This window comes from Talpa europaea, assembly GCF_964194135.1.
Source record: "Talpa europaea genome assembly, chromosome: 8".
Taxonomy (NCBI): domain Eukaryota; kingdom Metazoa; phylum Chordata; class Mammalia; order Eulipotyphla; family Talpidae; genus Talpa; species Talpa europaea.
In genome coordinates, this window is record NC_140075.1 from 100421119 (window position 1) to 100441317 (window position 20199).

The following is a 20199-nucleotide window of genomic DNA, read 5'->3' on the forward strand; positions in this document are numbered from 1 at the left end:
GGCAGAAGGGCAGAAGGACAAGCAGAAACACATGCAGTCTCTTATGACCTTGGCTTAGAAATGGCCATGAGAAACTTGGCCATGCATCAAAGTAAGCCACAAGGTCGGCCTCAAGGTCAGTGGGTGGAGAGAGCTACTCGCCTCTGGGCAGATCGGAAGGCGTGGCTGTGTTACACGCACTGGGGAGAGGGCAGAATTGCAACCCTCTTTCACAGGCTCACCCTTCCAATCAACCTCTATCCTGCAGGTGACAGGGCAGGGGACTCTACTGCCGTTTCCCTCCAATCTATACCAGGAATTTCTAGAAGGCTGTGTCCCCACCAGGATCTTGGGGAGAAAAAAAAAGACCTCAGACAGAAAGTAAAATATATTTTGAAGCATTTTGCAAGTATAAAATGTAATGCATAAACAAACAGACAGTAATGCCTCTCATCTTGCCCTCTGCCGTTAGGGATGTTCGTACAAATCCTCCTCACAGAGTTTAATTTCCAGAAGTTGAAAATCAGACTGACAATGTGTTGTTTACGATCAAACCCCCAAGTCTGGGAGAAGGAAGAAAGCATGGTTCAAGCCCACGGGTTATTTTGCCCATCAGGATCAAGCCTCCATTTTAAGCCCCCTGAGAGGACACCCCTCCTCTCAGCCCCCCTTTCGCTTCTTGGGTCAAGGAGCCCAGTTTGATGGGAGAGGGAAGGCAGCCAAGAGCACTGACTGATGGGGACCTCCAGGTGTCCCGGGCCTTTTCTCTGTGGGACGCCCTCCGTCCTCGGAGCTCAGTCCCTGGGCCTCCTTGGAGGACGCCGGACTCACCAGGCGGAAGGGCAGAGGAAGCACAGCTGTCGGGGTTGGCCATGGGAAGGAAGCCTGTATTTGCGACCTGCAGCAGCAAAGGCTGTTTACCTCCAGTCTGTGTTTTTCAAGGAAGTGGAGACCAGCAGAGGGAAAACGCCCTGGTGAAAACATTTCCATGAATTTATGTCATTCATCGGGAGAAGCACAATCCCTCGGTGAGGTCTCTGGAACTCGACGTGGTCAGGATGAGGCTGGCCTGCCCCAGCTGCTCAGAACCTACAGGGGTTGCTAGCCCCTACCTGATAATGGAGCTACTGGATCCACCAGGACCCAAGGAGACCCAGCCCGGGTGGGGTGGGGGGTGGGGGTTGTTCGGCAGGGCCCCTCAATCAAATTCAGAGCCTCTCCTCAGAGAAACGAATAAGGAATCAGAAGACCTGAATTTAGGCCCCTATTCTGCTAGAACAGAGATGAGAGATCCCTATCAAGTCCTGAAAGGCTCTGAACCTCAAGGTCCTATCCTGAGAGTGGGGCAAAGTCTCCTACCTCAAAGGCTAGGGTAGGAGGAGGTGAGTAAGAAATGGCCATTTCATCTCCTTTCTGAACTGGGCAGGGCCGGGACTGGCACCCTGGGGTGTTCTGTGGGTTAGGAATAGGATCTTGGAACTACTGGACCAAGCCAGGGGGTGATACACAGCTTTCATGCACCCCTGGGGGAAGCCAAGTGTATTTTGTCAGGGCCAGATGAGACACTGGTCATGAGGACACCACACGGGAGGAAGCTTCAAAGGAAGTCTCCCTGCAGGCCCGAGGACCTTGGAAGATAAGTAACGACCTAGATAAGTAGTACTTACATTACTTATGTAATCTGCCCAACTTACCAAAGTACTGCTTAGATGCTCCGAAGTATTTACATAGTACTAAGTACTAAGTAGTACTAAATAGTACTTAGATAAGTAATACAATAATTCCAGGTAGGGAGAGTTGCAAGCCGCCGCTGGAGAGTGGATTGAGCACAGTGTCCTTAGAAAAGGCAGATTGGATCTGTGTGCTGCATAGAGGAATGGTACAGAGCAGTTACAAGGGATGGAGAAACAGATGCCGAGGGAGTTTTGAAGGCCAGGCCCAGGGGTTGAGATCTGTACCAACTAGAACTTTTTCAGCGGCAGATGATAGAAAAGTGAATTCAAACTATCTTAAGCACAAAAAAAGAATAAATATATTGATTTGTACATCCAAAATGCTTGGGGGAAGAAGGGTGGGCTGGGCTTCAGGTGAAGCTTGATCCAGGTCATCTTTTCCCTTTGCTGCTTTCGCAAAGTTGGTTCCCGTCTTCAGGCAGGTTGTACGCTTTTTGGGCTAGAGGTAGTCTCCAGCGCACTCATGCTACCGGGTTCAAGTCCAGAGGGGAAAATGGAAGTGTCTCTCTCAGAACGCCAAGCCAGCATCTAGTTACATGTCAATTGCCTGTGCTCTAACGGGCCCCTGCACCCAGGCAGGCCTCTCTCCTGGACCTGGGAGTGGGGTGAGTCCTACACAAGCCACATGCCTGGGACTTGATGGCGAGTGGTTTCCTGCAGGCTCTCAGGGAGCCATTCTGGAAAGAAGACAGCAAGCGCACCCCACAGACTCAACCTGCCGGCGGTGGGAAAGCATAGAGGGAGGCCACCCGGACATTGTCCCTAGGGCCAGCATGACCACTGGAAGGCAAAAGCTGTACCCAGGAGTGGAGGGGACTTATAGGAGGTGACTTGATGGCCCCCACGAGAGAAAATTAGCTCAGCCCCTACTCACCCACACCAGCCCCAAGCAAAGGTGGGGAGAATTTGTTCCAGGTCCTCACTTCTCAGCTCCACAGAGAAAGAGTGGCTGGAGTGATAGGCATGCCCAAGAGATAGGGTTCAGAAGAGAGCAGGGGTCCCCCACCTTCTCCCAGTTAGCTTCATCAGTCCCCCTCCCAGAACCTCATGTCATCTCTCTTTTAATCCAGCAAAAAGCTTTTGCCTTTTTTTATCTGCAGTGGAGCTCCAGAATTTAGATCTTTTGCATTCCAAATGCTTATTCGTGTTTTAAGTTAAACCCCTAAAACTAATTCTTGGGACTCCATGTACCACATGCCTCTCTGAGATCCCAAATCCTTTTCTCATCCTCATCTCCCCCTCTCATTACACTAATGTGGTGTGATGGGATTTGTATGTGAGCGTGTATTTTTAAGAGGGGAAAAAACCAACAAGAGGGTTTTTGAGATATTAAGCTGTTCTTTTAGTCTTTTAAATTTTGGGTGGTTTCTATGGTAACTGGTAAGTTTGCTTCTTTGTTCTCTCCAATTTTCAAGAGATGCCAGGCAGCTCTCAGAAGCTTCTCAAGTAGGTTTGGATCAAAGTGCCAGAGTCCCAGCGTGGGAGGGGCCAGCTGCAGCCTCGGGTTTAGGAGCTGCTCCTTAGCAGTTCCGTCAATGATCTGCAGGGAAATCCGGGCCAGAAGGAGCCCCGTGCTCAGCCTGCTCCCTGCTCTCATGCCCTCATCTCCCCAAGCTCCAGTCGGTTCCACCAAGGTCCAGGTTCCTGTGCCCAGGTCAGTTCCCTGCAGGCTGCAGGAGGCATGGAGGTGGGGGTATGGAAGCCCCTGCCTCCCTCTCCCCACCTGCCTGTCTGCATGCACAGACACTCCCACTGCCTGGGCTTTAGAAGCGCCATCTTGGGCTCCTGCTCCTGGGAGCCAGGCGCGAGTCACCCTCGCTGTGTCTGTGCTTCGCTGGTTCTCTGACCTCAGTCCGCCCCCAGCCCCAGCTGATTGTGGGTGACCCCTGTGCTCTGCGGGTGAACCTCCTTTGTGCTCACCATTTCCCAGGCTGAGTTCCCAGAGCCCAGTTACTATCACTTCCACTTTAGGCCCTTTCCCTCCTCTTCTAGAATGTTGCTGTCGTGTTGCACAGGGTCCTGGCAGGAGACAGAGAACGCCCTCAGATAGGGGACGGGGACAGTTTAAAGGGTACAAACAGGGTCAAGGAAACCAGCACGGAATGTGGAGGCTGCCGGCTGGATACAGCACCAACCCCCAGGCCTATGGGAACAGAGCAAGAGCTGGAGGGAGCGACAGGAAAGAGTTACCCACAGACACCATGACCCTCAGAAAAGCCCCAGCCATGGCTGACTCGTGGCCCAGCAACCACCACACCCCTGCACATTCAGCCTCCTTTTGGCCAACCCCAACCAGAAGCCAGCAGGCAAAGAGGCCCATTGATGCCTGGAGGTGAGAGTGTCCTGTCCCAGGCCCTAAGGGCAGAGCAGGCGGCACAACAGACTCCCTTTCTGCCTCCTGGGTGCCCTCCTGAGCCAGGTAAATCCTCCCTACCTGGCATCCCTCTGGGCTCTCCTAGTTCCTGAACTCCCCTCCCCCCCTATTCAGAATCAGGGTTCTCCTGGGATCCTTGAGGATATACCCATCCATCTTGAGCAAGAGCTTATGGGCACTTCCTGCAGGCCCAGACAGGGTGGGATACCCAGTGGGTACACGCCAGATGGCCAAGGAGGCACAGGGAGGATTCCCTCCTGGGTCTCCTCCATTCTAGGTAGATCCATTTCTCTTCCCTGTCTCCAGCAGCGCTTCACCAAGCATTGGCTCTGAGCCTGGCCCTCCCCGGGCTCCACAAAGATCCATGGGAGCAGCCCCAGTTTCTGAGATGCTCTCAGTCCAGTGCTGGGGTGGTGTGGGGGCATGAACTGTGCTGGGTCAGGGCCCCCTCCCCCATTCATATCCAGCTGCAGGAATTCAAACTATGCTGGTCTGCTTGTCGGCTACCAGTCAGGGGGCAGCATTCAACACCTGGACCTGGGGGCCAGGCCATAGGGTGGGAGTTGATGGGACACAGAACTCCCAAGTGGCCACGGAAAAGAGTTGAAGGGGAAACGACCATTTAGGCCATTTTGCCCCGGAGCCCCACCAGGGAAGTACCAGGACTCCTGGGATAAGGGAACCATCATCAGTAACTTGCCAGGCTGGAAGGTGCCAGCCAGGGGGTTGGTATTGCCGCCTTCCCCATTAGGACTTTAGTTGGCTCTCCCTCTACGTGTGGGACTAGGTGCTGCATCTGGTGAGTGCAGAAGCTGGACTGGTTGTCTCTGAGCACCTTCCCAGCTCCAAGCATTTGGGAAACCAGCCTTAGTGTTCTTTGCCAGGAGGATTTGGGAGAAAACTGTGTGGGGTGGGTTATCCCCCCGGTGGCCATGTTTAGGAGGCTAGGAGACAGGGTAGACCCACCGCCCCCTGCCAGGACGCCCAGCCAGAAGACCTTCTGGCTGCGCAGAACCTGTGGGAGTTCAGTATGTGATTGGCCTAAAGCTTCTCAGGCCAGAGCTGAGGAAATATCAGCAAGCTGGCAGTGTGCCACCTGAGTCAGCCGGTTCTGGCCTCATTCGAGGAAAACTAACTGCAGGAGGCCAGGAAGTCTGTCGGCTGTGTGTGTGTGTGCTTATGTATGTGTGTGTGTGCTTGCAAATTGACATTCATCTGATGTGTATCTGATGCTTACCATCATGGCCCTAACAATCCTAAAATATTTGAAAATTCCCTTACCTGCTGGGCAAAAGCCACTGCCCCCAACATCCCATCCCCACCCCTAAGGCCCCTCAGACCGCCTCATGAAGCTCCAACTGAAGGGTTAACTCCAGACCCCGCTCCAGTGAGAGAATTCCGGTTGGTGGGGGCAGGGGGTCTGGACAAGGTAGGGGAAGGCAACTGGAGGCGGGTGGGGCAGCTCATAAATGGCCTGGTAGAGCGTGTTGTTGAAGGAAGCTGGACCTTCCCCTTGACAATCAGAAGGGAACCCTGGACTTCAGGAATTTAATCAGGAGTAACAAGGTCAGATTTGCATTTTATGCAGATTGTTGTGGTGATGAATGATGGATGGATTTGAGGGGGAGAAGCAGAGGCAGGAAGTCCAGTTAGAAGGCAGTGAGTTATGACAGAGAGAGAGAAAGAGATGGGGGCCGTGGAAGGTAGCAGGATCAAGGAAGCAGGTCAGGATCAGTGGATGATCTTTAAGAGGCAGAATTTATTATTATTATTAATATTTTAATTTTTGCACAGAAGAGTTACGGTGTAGGCCAGAGGTACGAGGGTGTGAGAGGATTCACCAGAGACAGAGTGGGAAGCAGAACAGGTGGATCTACTGAAATACACTGCTGAGGGGAGCAGCGGGCGAGACAGGAGAGGTCTGCTGCGCCATGTGGGTCAGCTCCCTGCCCGGGGATTTAACTCAGGCTGTGGAGGTGATAGCACTGAGACTTAACCTCTAGGGAAGCCCAAAGAGGCAGCATTTTCTAGTCTACCTTCAGTCACAGCTATCTCAAGGATGAAATGAACCGCATTTAGTAAATGAGGGAAGGATCAAAGATGGAATTGAATTAAGAGCAAGACATCTGGAGTCAGGTTTCCTGGTTCAAACCTTGACTCTCAACTGGCTGGTTGTGGACCTTGAACAAATGGGAGACCTTCTCTGTCCCACATATTTCCTTCTGGAAAAAAGAACTGATGATAGCAACTATTTCATGGAGCTGTTGAGAAAGACTGTAAGAGTGACTCCTTGTCCAAGGCTTAGAACATTGCTTGGTCCAGGCTAAGTGTTATTTCAGTGTTGGTTAAAATAATATAGTGATGATGGAAAGGGGCAAGGAAGGAATTATGAATGGCTCCTGTGATTCTAGTCCAGTGACAAGTGGATGGATGGCCATGCCCCTGAGATGGAATCTTCCATCCTATCTGTATGTCCCCATCTGACAGCCCCTTGTCCCTGTGCGGTGGTAGACTGGTCCAGAGGTGGACACTCTGCTAAGCCAATTGCAGCCTGTGGCAGACAGAATAGTGGCCCCCAAAGATATCCACATCCTAATTCCTGGAGCCTGTGAATATGTTCCCCTACATGGCAGTTAAAAAAGAGAGACTGCAACTGTGATTAAGAATCTTTCAGTGGAAAGAATATCTTGACTATATAATCAAAGGGTGTTTATAAGGGGGAGACAGGAGGGTCAGAGTCAGGGGAGGTTGACGAAAAAAGCAGGGGTCCTAGCCAGGGACAGGGATATGGACATTCTGCTCCTGAGGTGTAGGAAGGGGCCGTGAGGCAAGGAACACAGGTGGTCTCTGAGTACTGGAAAAGGTAAGACACTGATTTTCTCCTTAGGACTTCCAGAAGGAACTGGCCCTGCCCACACCTTGACTTAGCCCAGTGAAAGTGATTTAAGACTCTGACCTCTAAAACTGTCAGATAGTGTGTGTTTTTTTAAGCTGCTAAGTTTGTGATAACTTGTTACAGCAGCAATAAGAAAGGAATACACGTCCTTTCCCGGACTCTAACTCCTGGTACAGCTGATTAGTGCAAGGGTGGACAGCGTAGGCAGACTGAACCAGATTCTTCCTCTTACCTCTTGGAAACTGGACTGAAACAGATGGTCTCTACCTGGCTTAAGCAGTAGTGTGTAAACTCAGGAGTGATACCAGGCACATTTCCTACCATAGAGAAAGCCAGCCGGGAGGAGAGGGGAGGGAGGCAATGTACAAAGGCTGAGGGACAAAGGCCTGATGGAAGATGGGGTGGGGGGATCCCTGATTCCAAAGGATCCTGAGCCTCAGGACATCTGCCCTTCCAACCAATAGGCTTGGTTGCCCCTCACATGAGACTCCTTCCATTGAAATATTGTTGGATTATCAGGCTAAAACCAACATGGTCAGGGCCTATTTTATTTAATATACTGCTGGACTGAGTTTAATATCTACTTTTACATCTATGTATATGAGACCAGCCTGCCATTTTCCTTCCTTCTAGTATTCTTATCCTGTGTGGATAATCAATTTTAACATCATCTCTCTATTTTCTGGAAGAATTTGTCAGGAATGGGCGAAGAATCAAAATGTAATTTTTTTATTCCCTAGAAAAATTTTTGTGTTGTCGTTGGTGGTGCCTGGATATCTGTTATGTCAAAAATCAATGACCCCAAATATTAGTGGCTGAAGATCACCACTTTTAATCATCATCAGTTTGTGGAGAATTCAGGCAGGGCTCAGCTGGGTGATTCTTCGCCCTCCATCTGGGGTCAACCAAGTCTACTCAGTGGTATTTAGCTGGCAAAGCCCTCCCCAGTTGGCACACGAAGGAGGAGGGCCTAGAGAAGTTTGGGACCTGGCCTGGTGGATTGTCCACAGTCCTGCCCAGGGGGCCTGGGGAATCTCAGTGTGCAGAAGACTGGTCACTGTCATTAGGACTTCCTGACGGATGAGGATGCTCCAATAGTTATGTGGACTTTCAACAAAAAAAAAGAAAGTGGTAATTTCCTAAATCCCTATGAGCTGAATCAAATGAGGCAAAGATTAGAACTGGCCTAATTGTCTCCTGTGATAACAGAATTCCTGTTGCATGGAAGAAGAGACCACTATACTAGAGGATCTGCACCATCTCAGACCATCTCAGTTACTCTCACAACTACCTTGAAGACACTAGACCAAGGTGGGGGCGAAGGGGGGGTTCACTTGCTTAAAGTACCCCCATTTGGGAAGGCAGGATTATTTGAACACAGAAATATGTTCAAATACCGAACCTGGGGAAATTTCACTACATCTAATTGACTTCTCTTAGAGTAGTTTTTATTTTTAAAAATTAAAGATAAGGAGGAGCAAATGTTAAGCCTGAAGAACTGGGGAGGGGTGCGTGAAAGGGAGAAAAGTCCAGGGTCTGCCTTGTAGGAACAGGATTGGATCCAGCATCAACTCCACCAGAACCAAAGGGTCAAAGGTAAAACGAAGCTGGTTTCAACCTATTGTGAATGTTTGTACCTATAGAACCGCTCCAAGTAGAATGTGCCAAATGGCCTTTCTTAGGGGATCAATTGGCTAAATGACATTCTATTGCTATAGTCAGCTCCTGAAAATTACATCCATGAATTTAAATATATAGGGAATGTTCTGTATAAAAAATGAGTCGAAGACCCATGATCCTGAGCAGCTCGGAGGTGGTGAATAGCAGCTCCTCAAGTCTGCAATAAAAAATGGCCTCCAACAAAACTACACTGCAAAAAATGGGGAAGAAATAGAATGGAAAAAGTAAAAAAAGTTGAAGAGGCAGAGCCTGAAGAATTTGTGGTTGGAAAAGCGCTGGACTGATGTGTAGCGGATAGGACAGCGGAGCCTTTCCTCAAGTGGAAAGGGCTTACAGGTGCTCACAATACTTGAGAATCTGAAGAAAATTTAGATTGTCCAGAGTGGACTTAAGCATTTATTAATTCTCAAAATGCTGGTAAAGAAAAAGATGGTACAGGGCCTCCCCGGTGGTGCAGCGGTTGAGCACCAGGTTGCGAAGCTGCCCACAGCCTCTGCAGCGCCGATTCAATCCCTGGCCACCGGGTGAGGGTCCCACATGGCGGGACAGACCTCTCCTGCTGCGCCCGCTGCTCCCCTCCGCAGTGTATTTCGTCAGTCTGCCTGTTCTGTTCCCCGCTCTGGCTCTGGTGAATTCTCTCACCCTCCCGCGCCTCTGACTGTGCCCAGTGCTAGTATAAATAAATAAATAAATTCTTAAAAAAAAAAAAAAAAAGATGGTACAAAAACAAAATCTTTATCTGACAGTGAATCTGATAAAAAAATTTGATAGCAAATCAAAGAAGAAATGCTGCTGACAAATCAAGAGGATTCAACAGGGGTCTCAATCCTAAACTGGCGCCCAGATAGCAGTGGGGAAATGGAAAGACCCAGATGGGGCAGACCTGGTGTCGGCAAAAGAGGCTGACATGAGGCGTCCTCAGATTGCAGTTGTCTTTATGAAGAGATATGAACTTGGCATTCTGCTCCAGAAGATAAAATTCAATCATTGTAGGCATTGCTTTTTTGTTAAATATATTTACATATAAAATCTGGGTCCTGTTTTTTTTATTTATTAGTGTGAAGAAGTAACTATAGTCTAATGAAAATCAAATTTGATATATCACTTTGAAGTGGTACTGGAAGAGCTGCTGACAGTTTTTTTGCACAATAGCATTTGTTACTTTAAATAAATAAAAGCTTTCAGTAAAAAAAAAAAAAAAAAGATAAAAATTATGAATGCATGATACCACTTATATATACAGAAAGTAGATTAGTGGTTGCCAGGGGTGCAGAAGGGGTAAATAGGGAGTGACTATTTAGAGGTGCAGGAGTCCTTTTGGAGGTGATAAAAGTGCCCGAAAATTGTAGTGTTGATGGTTGCACAATATTGTAAATATACCAAAAACCAGTTGTACACTTTAAAAAGATGAATTTTTTGGTGAATGAATTATACTCCAAGAAAAGTTAATATGTAAGGAGTGAAAAGATTTTATCTGTATATAGTGTGTAATTGTATATAATGAAGAATATATTTACTAAAAGAACCCACCATACAAGTAGATCCCAAGCTGGGCAATTATCTCCACATCCATAGGGAATGTTCTAACACAAAGTGTTAACTCTATTTTTTAGAGTAGTGGGTCACTGAGTATCTATCACAAATGTGATACAATGAACAGCATTTCTGTTAGTATCAGAAAATATTTTTATAAAATGCAGATAGGCTGCCTGATAAAGCAATGAACTTGAAAAGCAGAGTTTGGGAATGACCACATATGGATTCTCATGCTGGGAAAGAATTTGGCCTACCATATATGACCTAGTCTTTTAACCTAAAATAGTATCATTTTCTAGGCAGCTTTTCTGCCTGCTTGTGGCTCAGCAAGCGTCCTTTACACTTCTCTCGCTCTATAAAAAAACTGTTCTTTTGAATATAAAAAATATTTTATATGATTTTTCTTAATCCATTGTCTTAAATCTTGACTCTCCGCTCAGTCTGTGTGTGGGGGAAAAAATCTATCTTCTACTATAAAAGTCACTAGGAAAAAAAAAATCACAAATGGAAGGGTATACTAAGGCTCAGAAAGGGGGGAGGAAAGAAGATTGGGTTAAAAGCAAACTGTAACGCACAGGCAGGATAAAAGGATGGTGATGTAACAAAATACTCAAGAAAGTATTTTACTGGAGGAAAAGACTAGACTTTCCCTTTCATCTTGTAAAAGAGACAACCTGCAAATGCAGCACGGGAAAGGCTATCTGAATGAGGGTATGTGCTGGGACCAAGGCGCTGCTCACGGCAGGACAGAAGGCTCCTGCAGGAAGCTGCCCCTCTTCCCTAGCCCGGGTTCCGAGGTTGTCCTCCGCAAGACGGCAGGCCAGACAGCAGCTCTCAGCTTTGCTTGGGGTTCAGAAACACCCGCTAACTCCTCCCACTCCCTGGCAGAGGGTTGAGGGCAGTGGGAGAGAAGCACCAAGCTATAAAAAAAAACCTCAAGTCTGATTTCCTTCTAAGGCATACTGAGTCACCGGGCTCCAGCCCCCAGGGCCGCAGGGAAGTTCAGCTCAAATGGGAAACGTATGTGTTCTTTCCCGGAGCTGCTCAGAAACCCAGGGATGCCGTCAGTCAGCAGGCTGCGTCTCCTGCAGGCTGTGGTGACGGCTTCCTGCTTCAGCCCCGGGGGTTGGATGGAAGTCACTCAGTGATCACTTTCTCAGTGACCCACATTCCAATATATCAGGGTCTTACTAGCGAGCCTACCGTGCACGCCACCCGAGCAGCCACTGTGGGCTCGCTCAGGTCCTCTCAAGGAACACACGCTCCCACTCTCCCTCCCACTTTTTGCAATTCCCACTTAAATACCAAAAGATGCCTTGCCGGCTCGACCAGAATCCTAGCAAGTTACAGGTAGAAGGAACCTCGCCCAATAACCTTATCGTACCAGGGAGGAAACTGAGGCTCAGAGAAGGGCCCTGCCCTTGACCATAGAGAGACAAGACCAAAGCTAGAAGCCAGGCCTGGTTTCAGAGCAGAGGGCTGTCCCTGAGTGGTGTCCGCATCCTTGTCGTCAGCTCCTGCATTCAGGAGGGTCTATTTAAATGCTCCCTGGAGATAGGTCTCAAGTGTAAGGCCATAGCAGGGGCACACCACCCCATGATCTTCCCCTTCTCAACCCCCTTCACCACTTCTGTGCAGCGCAGGTAAGGACACGGATGAAGCAGTCTGCAAAAGATCCTTCTTAAACAGGTGGCGTCAGGAGGTGGCCCTTCCTCCTGGAGAACGGTGTCTGGGTGCCAGGGTCCGGTTAAGCCTTGGAAGGTCCCAGCTACTGAATGGAAGTTGTGACCCACCGGTTTTCCTCAGTTGCCTACCTCGTGCCCTGGGGCAGAGGTGGGTGCTTACTTAATTCAAAGCCCTCACCTTATTTGTAAAGTGTACTGTTTTAACACAAAGGGAAATCTTACAAATTTTCTGCATCAAGGAGCAGACATGAGTAATCTGATTGTATTAAAATGTCAGCTAGTGACACCCTGACTAGGAAGTCTAGGGTAGGTGGGAGGAGGCGGCTTCAGTGTTCTGACCCCTCAGCTCACAGATTGCCCTGGAGCCCCTCAGCTCACAGATTGCCCTGGAGCCCCTCAGCTCACAGATTGCCCCGGAGCTGGGGGGAGGGTGGGTGTATCTCGTTCATCGAGCCCAGGGGACTGAAAGCTCTACAAGCTAAAAACCTACACAGTTCGCAGTTAGAGATGGAGGGCTGCAGAAATGTTTATTGAATACAGTGCCAGGTTTATAAATAAAACTTATTTACAATTTCCATAGAGTTGGTCCCCCATCAGAGAGGTGGTTAAATCTCCAAACAGTTTATCTCAAGATTTACAGAAACGTTCAAGTACATCTCCTTTTCAAATAGCCACGGTGAAGGGTAACTCTGGTAACAAACTACCACCACATCCTTGCAAGCGACGTGTCAGATGCACACTGTAATAGATTTGGAGAACGAACACACTCCCCCCCACGCCACAACCTTCTTACTCCAAGGGTTACGGACAGCAAAGTATCTGTGTCTCCTACAGGACAACTTCAAGGGTTTTTTTTAAAAAAAAAAAAATAGTAACTGCCAGCTGAAGGGATAGATTAAGACACATTCGTGGAATCTAGTCACTGCCAAAAAGATAAATGTATTTAGGATATACAATAATTAATTCCAAAGTTTAAAAGAATCGAGTGAACAAAGAGCAGACTTGACCAAATTTACATTCGTTGCTTAGGAAGAAGTTCCCAGTACGCTGAGGGGCTAATGGGCTGCTCGGGGGCGGGGCCACGGCAGCGCTGGGCCTACTGGACGGTCACTCGTTACGACGTGGTTACAAGTACAGTCAGACATGCATTTTATAAAGAGAATATAAAAATATGTACAGTAGCTAATTTCCGATGTGTTTCAGTTGCCGAAAGACACCAATTAAGTGTGTGCAAAAATTCATTTGTCAAAAGATCAGAAAAAGCCTTCCTTGGCAACAGTGCTTCAGAAGCCTGTCTGTCTGAAATAGCAAGACACATTTGCCTTGCTCCACACTTACCCCAAACAGATGGAGAACAAAACTATCAAAGTGTTTGCCAAGTACTCAGCAGTTTTTTATGGCAAGTCTCAGGCTCAAGCGGGATGCCAGTTAAACTAGTCACTTTATATATATAAATATATGTATATATTTATAGAGCAGTTAGAAGTAGGGGCAAGAGTTTACAGGAAGGTGTAACCAACTTCGAGAGTACCGCTACCACATCCAGCTACGTCGTCTCTGACTCACAGGGACTGGCAACACCAACCCCTGGGCTGACAGTCCCCTCCGCTGCCAGAGGAAACAGGCTACAGTTGGCTGGGCTTCACCCCTGCACCTAACTGGATCTCAGCACTCCAGCACTCCCTGGGGGACCTGCTTCTGGTCCCACTCAGGATCCTGGCTACACAAGAATCTGGTTTCAAAGGTAGTCTTTTAGGAAAAGCTGTGGAACCACTAAAATGGAATCCACCTAGGCTTCCAGAAAGACTTGGTAAGAGGGTAAGAGAGAAGGCAGTGTTTTAAAAACCAGTCAAATCACCCCTAACCCACTCTGAATCAACCAGGTCATTGACTAGAGGCCTCAGACAGGTCTAGTCAGGCCATTTGACCTCACTGCAAGGAACATCCAGGTCATTAACCTATTTGAACCACTAGTCTTGGGCCCTCCCCCTCTCACCAGAAAGACCCCCAAGGTATTCCTCCCAGATTCAAGGTTACAAAAGCCAACCCTAGTTCATGGCGCCAACCTCTCTTCCACCAGCCACCCAGTCTCGGGACCAGCAGCAGATGCAGATGGGCAGGCTCCTCTCCACTGCTCTGACCTGCCCTTCTAGCAGGGATCGAGCAAGCTGCAAAATGCCAGAAAGACAAGGAGTAGGAGAGGGAGAAGCCAAGGGTCTCTATATAATGAGCCCTGACTGCATCAGCTTGGCTGCCAAGAGCGCCTCGCTAGCAGCCTGCCTGTTCCCTGGCAAATCAAAACCTCCCCCCACACACTGAACACCCAAATCTCCTTGCTAATAAGATACAGCCAGTTACCACCAGGGGAAAAATATACATCAGTCTTCATTTCAAAAGAAGCTCTGTACTAAACACAATACACCTTTTGGGGGGGGCTTTTGAAGGATACCAATCCCACTGCAAAGACCAGTATCCTCAGCTCCTAGTTTTGGTTCACTGTTTTAAAATTAGATACAAAATTCACTCTGGTTTGGAGTTTTCCTTTCAAGGTAGGGGCTAGCATGAGTGATACCTGGGGGACAGAAAGCAAAGTCGAGTCAACTAAGGAAAAAAAAAAAAAAAAAAAAAGGGAAAGGTTAAGTAAAATAAATTAAAAATCTTGAACCAAAAGGTGACTGGTAGTGTCTTTCAGGCACGGAGAGAGTGGCTGAGAAAGTGACTACTGCTTCTATCACACACAGCGAGGATTGAGTTACACACAAAATCATGTCTCTTGCACAGATGGTCTCAAGTAGTTACATAGAACATGTAATCAGCAGCACAATTGAGAAGATCCCCTAAATACATGCTTGAAAGAAAGTGGTTTTTTCCTTCAGTAAGAACTCTACTGCCTGAATAATCGTTAAGTTACCATGATTCACCTCTCCCCTCCCCCCAGTGAAAGTACAAGTAGACCTACATGTCCATAAATATGGTGAAGCCATCAGTATCTGCTTGGTTTTAGGCAAGGTCTCAGGCTCATAGGTTGGCGCTGGGATGTCGGGAAGGAGGGAAACCCAATGCTGGGGGCGGGGGCATTTAAAGTGCACTGGTCTCCCCTCAAACTGCCTTGTCCCCATTTAGATCTCAGCTTTACAAAGCATTTAACACCGCTTTAAGTTAATGGTCTTTTTATTGGAAAAAAAAAAAAAAGGACTAGCATTTACAACTTGGAATGGACGTAAATTGTAATTTCTCGAACAGCAACGTTGATGGTTGTGCTGAAGTCCACAGCCACCGCCTACTCTGCCGGCTCCAAGTCAAGTTTCAGGAGGTTTTAAAAACAGAGAGTCCAAAGATGCTCCCTTGACAAAGTTTTTTTTTGTTTTTTTTTTTTTAATTTGTGTGAATGGTGACGGCCTGACACCCATTTTGCTCTAGTACAATGCAGACAAGGCTAAACCAACAGCGGGCGTGCCACCACAGGTGGGGCGCTCAAAAGTACGAGAGGACCATGCCGCCAGTGGGGCTACATGTACACGCTTCATCCTTTGCCCATTCTCCCACATAGACTCCTGAGGAAAACCAATCTGAAATGTGTTTTCAATAAACCAGCTGTGACCATTTATACTAACAAATTGAACTAGAACCTATTTGAATAGGTTTTGAATTTGTTTTTTCATTTTTCGTTTTTAATACAAATGCCTGACTGTGCTCAATTGTCAAGCTGCATGCATGAAAAACTGGCCAGCCCAAACGGTGTGGTCATCGTTAGCAAATGGAGCTGCAAGGATCCACTAAGTGCTTCCTTATCGTTAAGGTAGTACAAGTATTTATATTGTAAAACTGATGTGTAGCTGGATCTTTAGGGGACAGGACCACCAACCAATACATGCAGATTTTTTGTGTGTGTGGACAGAAGGTACTTTTGACATTCAGTTTTGCTATATAGAAACAGAATGAGTAAATGAACTTTTTTTTTTTTTTTTGCAAGAGGTAAGTAAAAGATTCAATTTGATTCTTCTAGAGGGGGGAAAAAGGAGTTGAAAGAAGGTCTTCATTTTGCAGTCATCATCTGTACGAATTCTGAAAAGACAAATAATCATAACTTTGGGTTATCTTCAAAGGCAGCTTTAATGGACACATCATCTCTACTCTGCATGAAGAGAAACCAGCGACCACCGAGCGAAGCTGGTGTGAGCGCCTAAAGGACAGCCTACTGAGAGCGGAAGAAACCGCTTACCTTCATAGTTGACTTGTCCATCCCCATCAATATCTGCTTCTCTGATCATTTCATCTACTTCTTCATCTGTTAGTTTTTCCCCTAAGTTTGTCATGACGTGACGTAGCTCTGCCGCACTGATGTAACCGTTGCCATCCTGTGAACATTCAGCAATTGTTACTGACGGGGGTTGCTAGTGCTTCAGTGTGGGCAAGTAGGTCTTTCACTTAATTATACCTTCTCAAGTTACTGCCAACTCTGCCCACGTCAACAATGCTCTGATCTCCAGTTCCCACTTCTACCCACTGACTATAAGCCGTCAGCAGAAAATGTGGGGGGAAGGTATTTCATCGAAAGAAACTGAAACTAACATATAAAAGAAATTGAAAGTAACGATCAAAAAACTTGGTTCAAAACTGCTCCACTATGTAAAATGTGGTCCCCTCACCCGATAAGGTAGAGAATTAGGGAGTTTTTTGAAAGGGAGATTTCCGAGGCTGAGCATTTAGGTAGGTGTTCTAACTAGAAGATTGTTCCAGCTTTCAGGTAATAGCCCAAGAAATCCCACTTAGGCACCATCTGCAAACGCAAGATTACCTTGTCAAAGACTCGGAATGCCTCACGGATTTCTTCTTCGCTGTCTGTATCTTTCATTTTTCTAGCCATCATAGTCAAAAACTCTGGGAAGTCAATGGTGCCGTTACCTCAAATTAAAAAACAGAAAGCTCACATAAAACAAGCGCTCCAGCGACACTACTCTGCTAGTCCTCTCAGAACTAAGGTACAGAACTGTAAGAACGCACTGGGACACACAGCCAAATATTTTTATTAGGCTGAACCATTTGTAGTTCTAAACTACTCAAATACTTCATAGGGCAATTTCATAAAAGTTCACCACATTCAAACTAATAACCAGGGCCCGGGACAGCACACCTGGATTCCTGACAGTAGAGGAGGCCGACAGGTCAAGAGATGAGCATGGGACACACAACTGCAGCTTCCACTTCCCAGGGAAGCAGGGCCACGGTGAAGCCCGCCTACCCTGGGACAGGGGCAGCGCCAGCACCGGGCCCTACCTGTGCCTTGGCTCATGATGCTGGTGAAGGCCTAGATTTGGGTCACCAAGCTTAGAGTACAGAAGATTGTTAGGGGAGAAAAGTACTGTAAAGGGAAAAACTGATTCTGCTGTGTCTTCTCCAAGGGACATTTCTCAGTCACGTTATGATGACTTTCCAAATCATTTTCTCCCCAACTCAGTATCTTTATTTCCCATCAGGGCAAGGCTCTGAAGCATTCTCACAGCTCCATTAGCATTTAGAAAACTGCATCAGAAGAATCTGCAGTCAGTCTTCCAAACTCCTCCTCCTCCAAAACTAAGAGATGAGCACCCCCAAAGGCAAGCCAACAGATAAAAACTGTGTAATTTGAATTAAATGGAAAAATTAATTAGAAAAAAAAGCCCTAGGTTAAGTTATCCATTTCACAAGTTCCTTTCCATCAGAATAATTCCACAATCCCTTCTAGTCCTTTAGGGCTCCAAAATGTTAAATTATTAACATTCACACAGAACAAAGTCCAGGCAGCGCTATCTCACAAGTTTGCAGAGACAACGGGCATGGCACCATCTCATTTCTACACTGCAAACACTCGAGCCTGTGGCCTGGGATGACTTCTCCCCTCTCCTTGCCCCACATAAGCCGAGGACCTAGCATACTTGGCCAGTCCCCAATACAGTTTCCCAGGGTTTACACAAAACAGGAGGGAGTCATCCCATGTTCCCAGATGCGGTTCATCGTAGGTAGGAGTCAGACTAGAGAGTGCGATGGACTTTCTTTTTTTCCAATACAACAAGGATGAAAACAATCTTTAAAAGTAGCTCAAATGGGTTGACAGTTTGAAAGCTCAACCAAAACCCAAGCTTCTAAATGTATGTAACCAAAGGTAAATCTGCTCTATAACCTTGGTTTTTAAATGGCTATCTAAGTCAAGCATAAAGAAAGTAGCCTAAATCCAAACCATTTATTCTTTAACTCCCCTTTTTAAGACTTGCTATGTTCTATGGTGTATATGTAAGCATATACATACATACATACATGGTCTCCAAAATACACGCTGTGGGACAGAGTGCAATAAAAGGTTCACTGTACATTAAGCCAGAGCCCAGAGGACTGGATGACTGAACACGGCCATCTACTACAGGGGTTACTGTCTTCTCTGCGGTTTCAGACCTCATGCATCTTCCCCTCCTTTGGGTTCTGCAGATCTATTCCCTACAGTCTTCATGTACCCTCCATCTCCAACCCTTGCATTATCCTCAAAGAGCTCTTCAATAAACACATCTGCAGCTCACACTGTTCTCAACTCACACAAACATCTAAGCATGCTCTTCACCTACTTCACTTGGAGTTTTCCCCCCCTCTTAAGAGGCAAAATAAACCTCTCAGACTATTTACTTTTCTTCCCCCACAGGACTCAATACAGACTCACAGGCCAGTTGATAAAAGATTGAGCTGTAGGTCACAGCAAGTTGAAAAGAACAATCTAGTGATCCTATCCAGGAAATGTTCTAGACAGTGAGCAGGACGAAAGGCAGGCCTACAGCCTCCCATTTTAATTGTCAATGGCCCTAAGGCAACCACAGAAAGATGATCACGGCACCTCTGCTCTGGGGACTTGAAAGACAATCTGGTAACATGTCTGAACTTGAATTACACAATGCTGGTGCTCACTCAGTTCTGAAGTCCTTACCATCAGCATCCACTTCGTTGATCATATCCTGCAATTCAGCTTCTGTTGGGTTCTGACCCAGTGACCTCATGACAGTTCCAAGTTCCTTTGTTGTGATGGTGCCATCACCATCTTTGTCAAATAGGGAGAAAGCTTCCTTGAATTCTGAAAACAAAAGTTTACCTCTTAGAATGAATGTCTTTCTCACTAAGCCCCAGCACACACTTCCCTGGGGCTTGCCAAAGCAAGCCACCCAAGTTGGACAGGTTATCAGAAACAGCCTGGTCTGTATCTGCTGAAATAAAGACAATAGTCTGCTGGACTGGAATTCGTACAGAAAGCAAACACTGTTCCTGGTAACCAGTTCCATAAAACCACAATATTCTCACATTTTTAAAGAAAGCTAAGCTGGAACACGCTTACATGAGTCCTAAATCCAATCTGACCAGTGACAATCAGTCCACATGTTCCCTTAAGGTTCCTTCCTGCTAGATTCTACAGCAGAAGAACACCTTGTTTCACAGCAACATGAAAAGGTTACTATAAATGTACCTTTCCAGGCAACCAATGTGTTCACCACATGGTACCTGGAATATTTCAAAGGCATTCCTGGTTCCTAAAGCGAAACCACCTCAAAAAAAAAATTAAAACAAAAAATAAACAAGGATGTTTAAAAATTTTTTTTCATTTAAAAATAACTAAAACCTAAATTATTAACTCATTTCCCAGTTATTTTAATAATCTGAACACTTATTTTCACCTATTCCTATTTATTATAGAATCCCGAGCCAAATTTTTTATGGTGGATTACAAAACCTATGGCATAAGAATTCTAAAGCATGCTTTTGAATAGCAGGCACAGAGCAATCTCATTATATGCAAAGCCTCTCACACAGAGCATAACAAGTAGGGATTCTTGGTTCCTCTTCTTTCCACAGTATCAGCTCCAAAATACTGGCAAGGAGGAACACCTGACTCAAGTATTTCTGCATATTATTCTCATTTAAATAAATTCTTAGAAAACTGCTCAGAAGCTGGAGGGGACAGAGGACTGACCAAACACTAAGTCATGCAGAGCTCTGGTCCACAGGGGACCCCTAGAAGTCTTCAACTTACCAGCAATCTGCTCTTCGGTCAGCTGATCAGCCTACATGGAGAAAGAAGAGGTTACAATTCAATCCACAACAGCTCCACAGAGAGCAGCATAGCTTTCCCAATTATACTTTGAATAAATGGTCTTTCAAAAAAGCAATCTTAAAAAAATGTATCAACTGCTTCAAAACTTTCCATTGTCGTTTAATGAAAACACTTAGAAAAGGGCACCCTTTATGCAGTTTTAGAAACAAAAGAAGACAAGGAAGTGACTTCTTGCTCCATACTTTCCTTTC

At 46.6% G+C, this 20199-nt stretch overlaps 1 protein-coding gene across 1 annotated transcript; it reads right to left on the bottom strand.

Moving 5' to 3' along the window:
- Window positions 1-14975: 14975 nt before the first annotated feature.
- CALM1 (calmodulin 1) lies at window positions 14976-19953 on the bottom strand. Its single transcript, XM_084240931.1, has 5 exons — window positions 19928-19953; window positions 18833-18976; window positions 16682-16788; window positions 16106-16241; window positions 14976-15948 (listed from the first exon to the last, which is right to left on the bottom strand). The coding sequence occupies exons 2-5, from the start codon at window positions 18900-18902 to the stop codon at window positions 15920-15922; spliced, it is 342 nt and encodes a 113-aa protein (XP_084097057.1). The 5' UTR covers window positions 18903-18976; window positions 19928-19953; the 3' UTR covers window positions 14976-15919.
- Window positions 19954-20199: the final 246 nt, after the last annotated feature.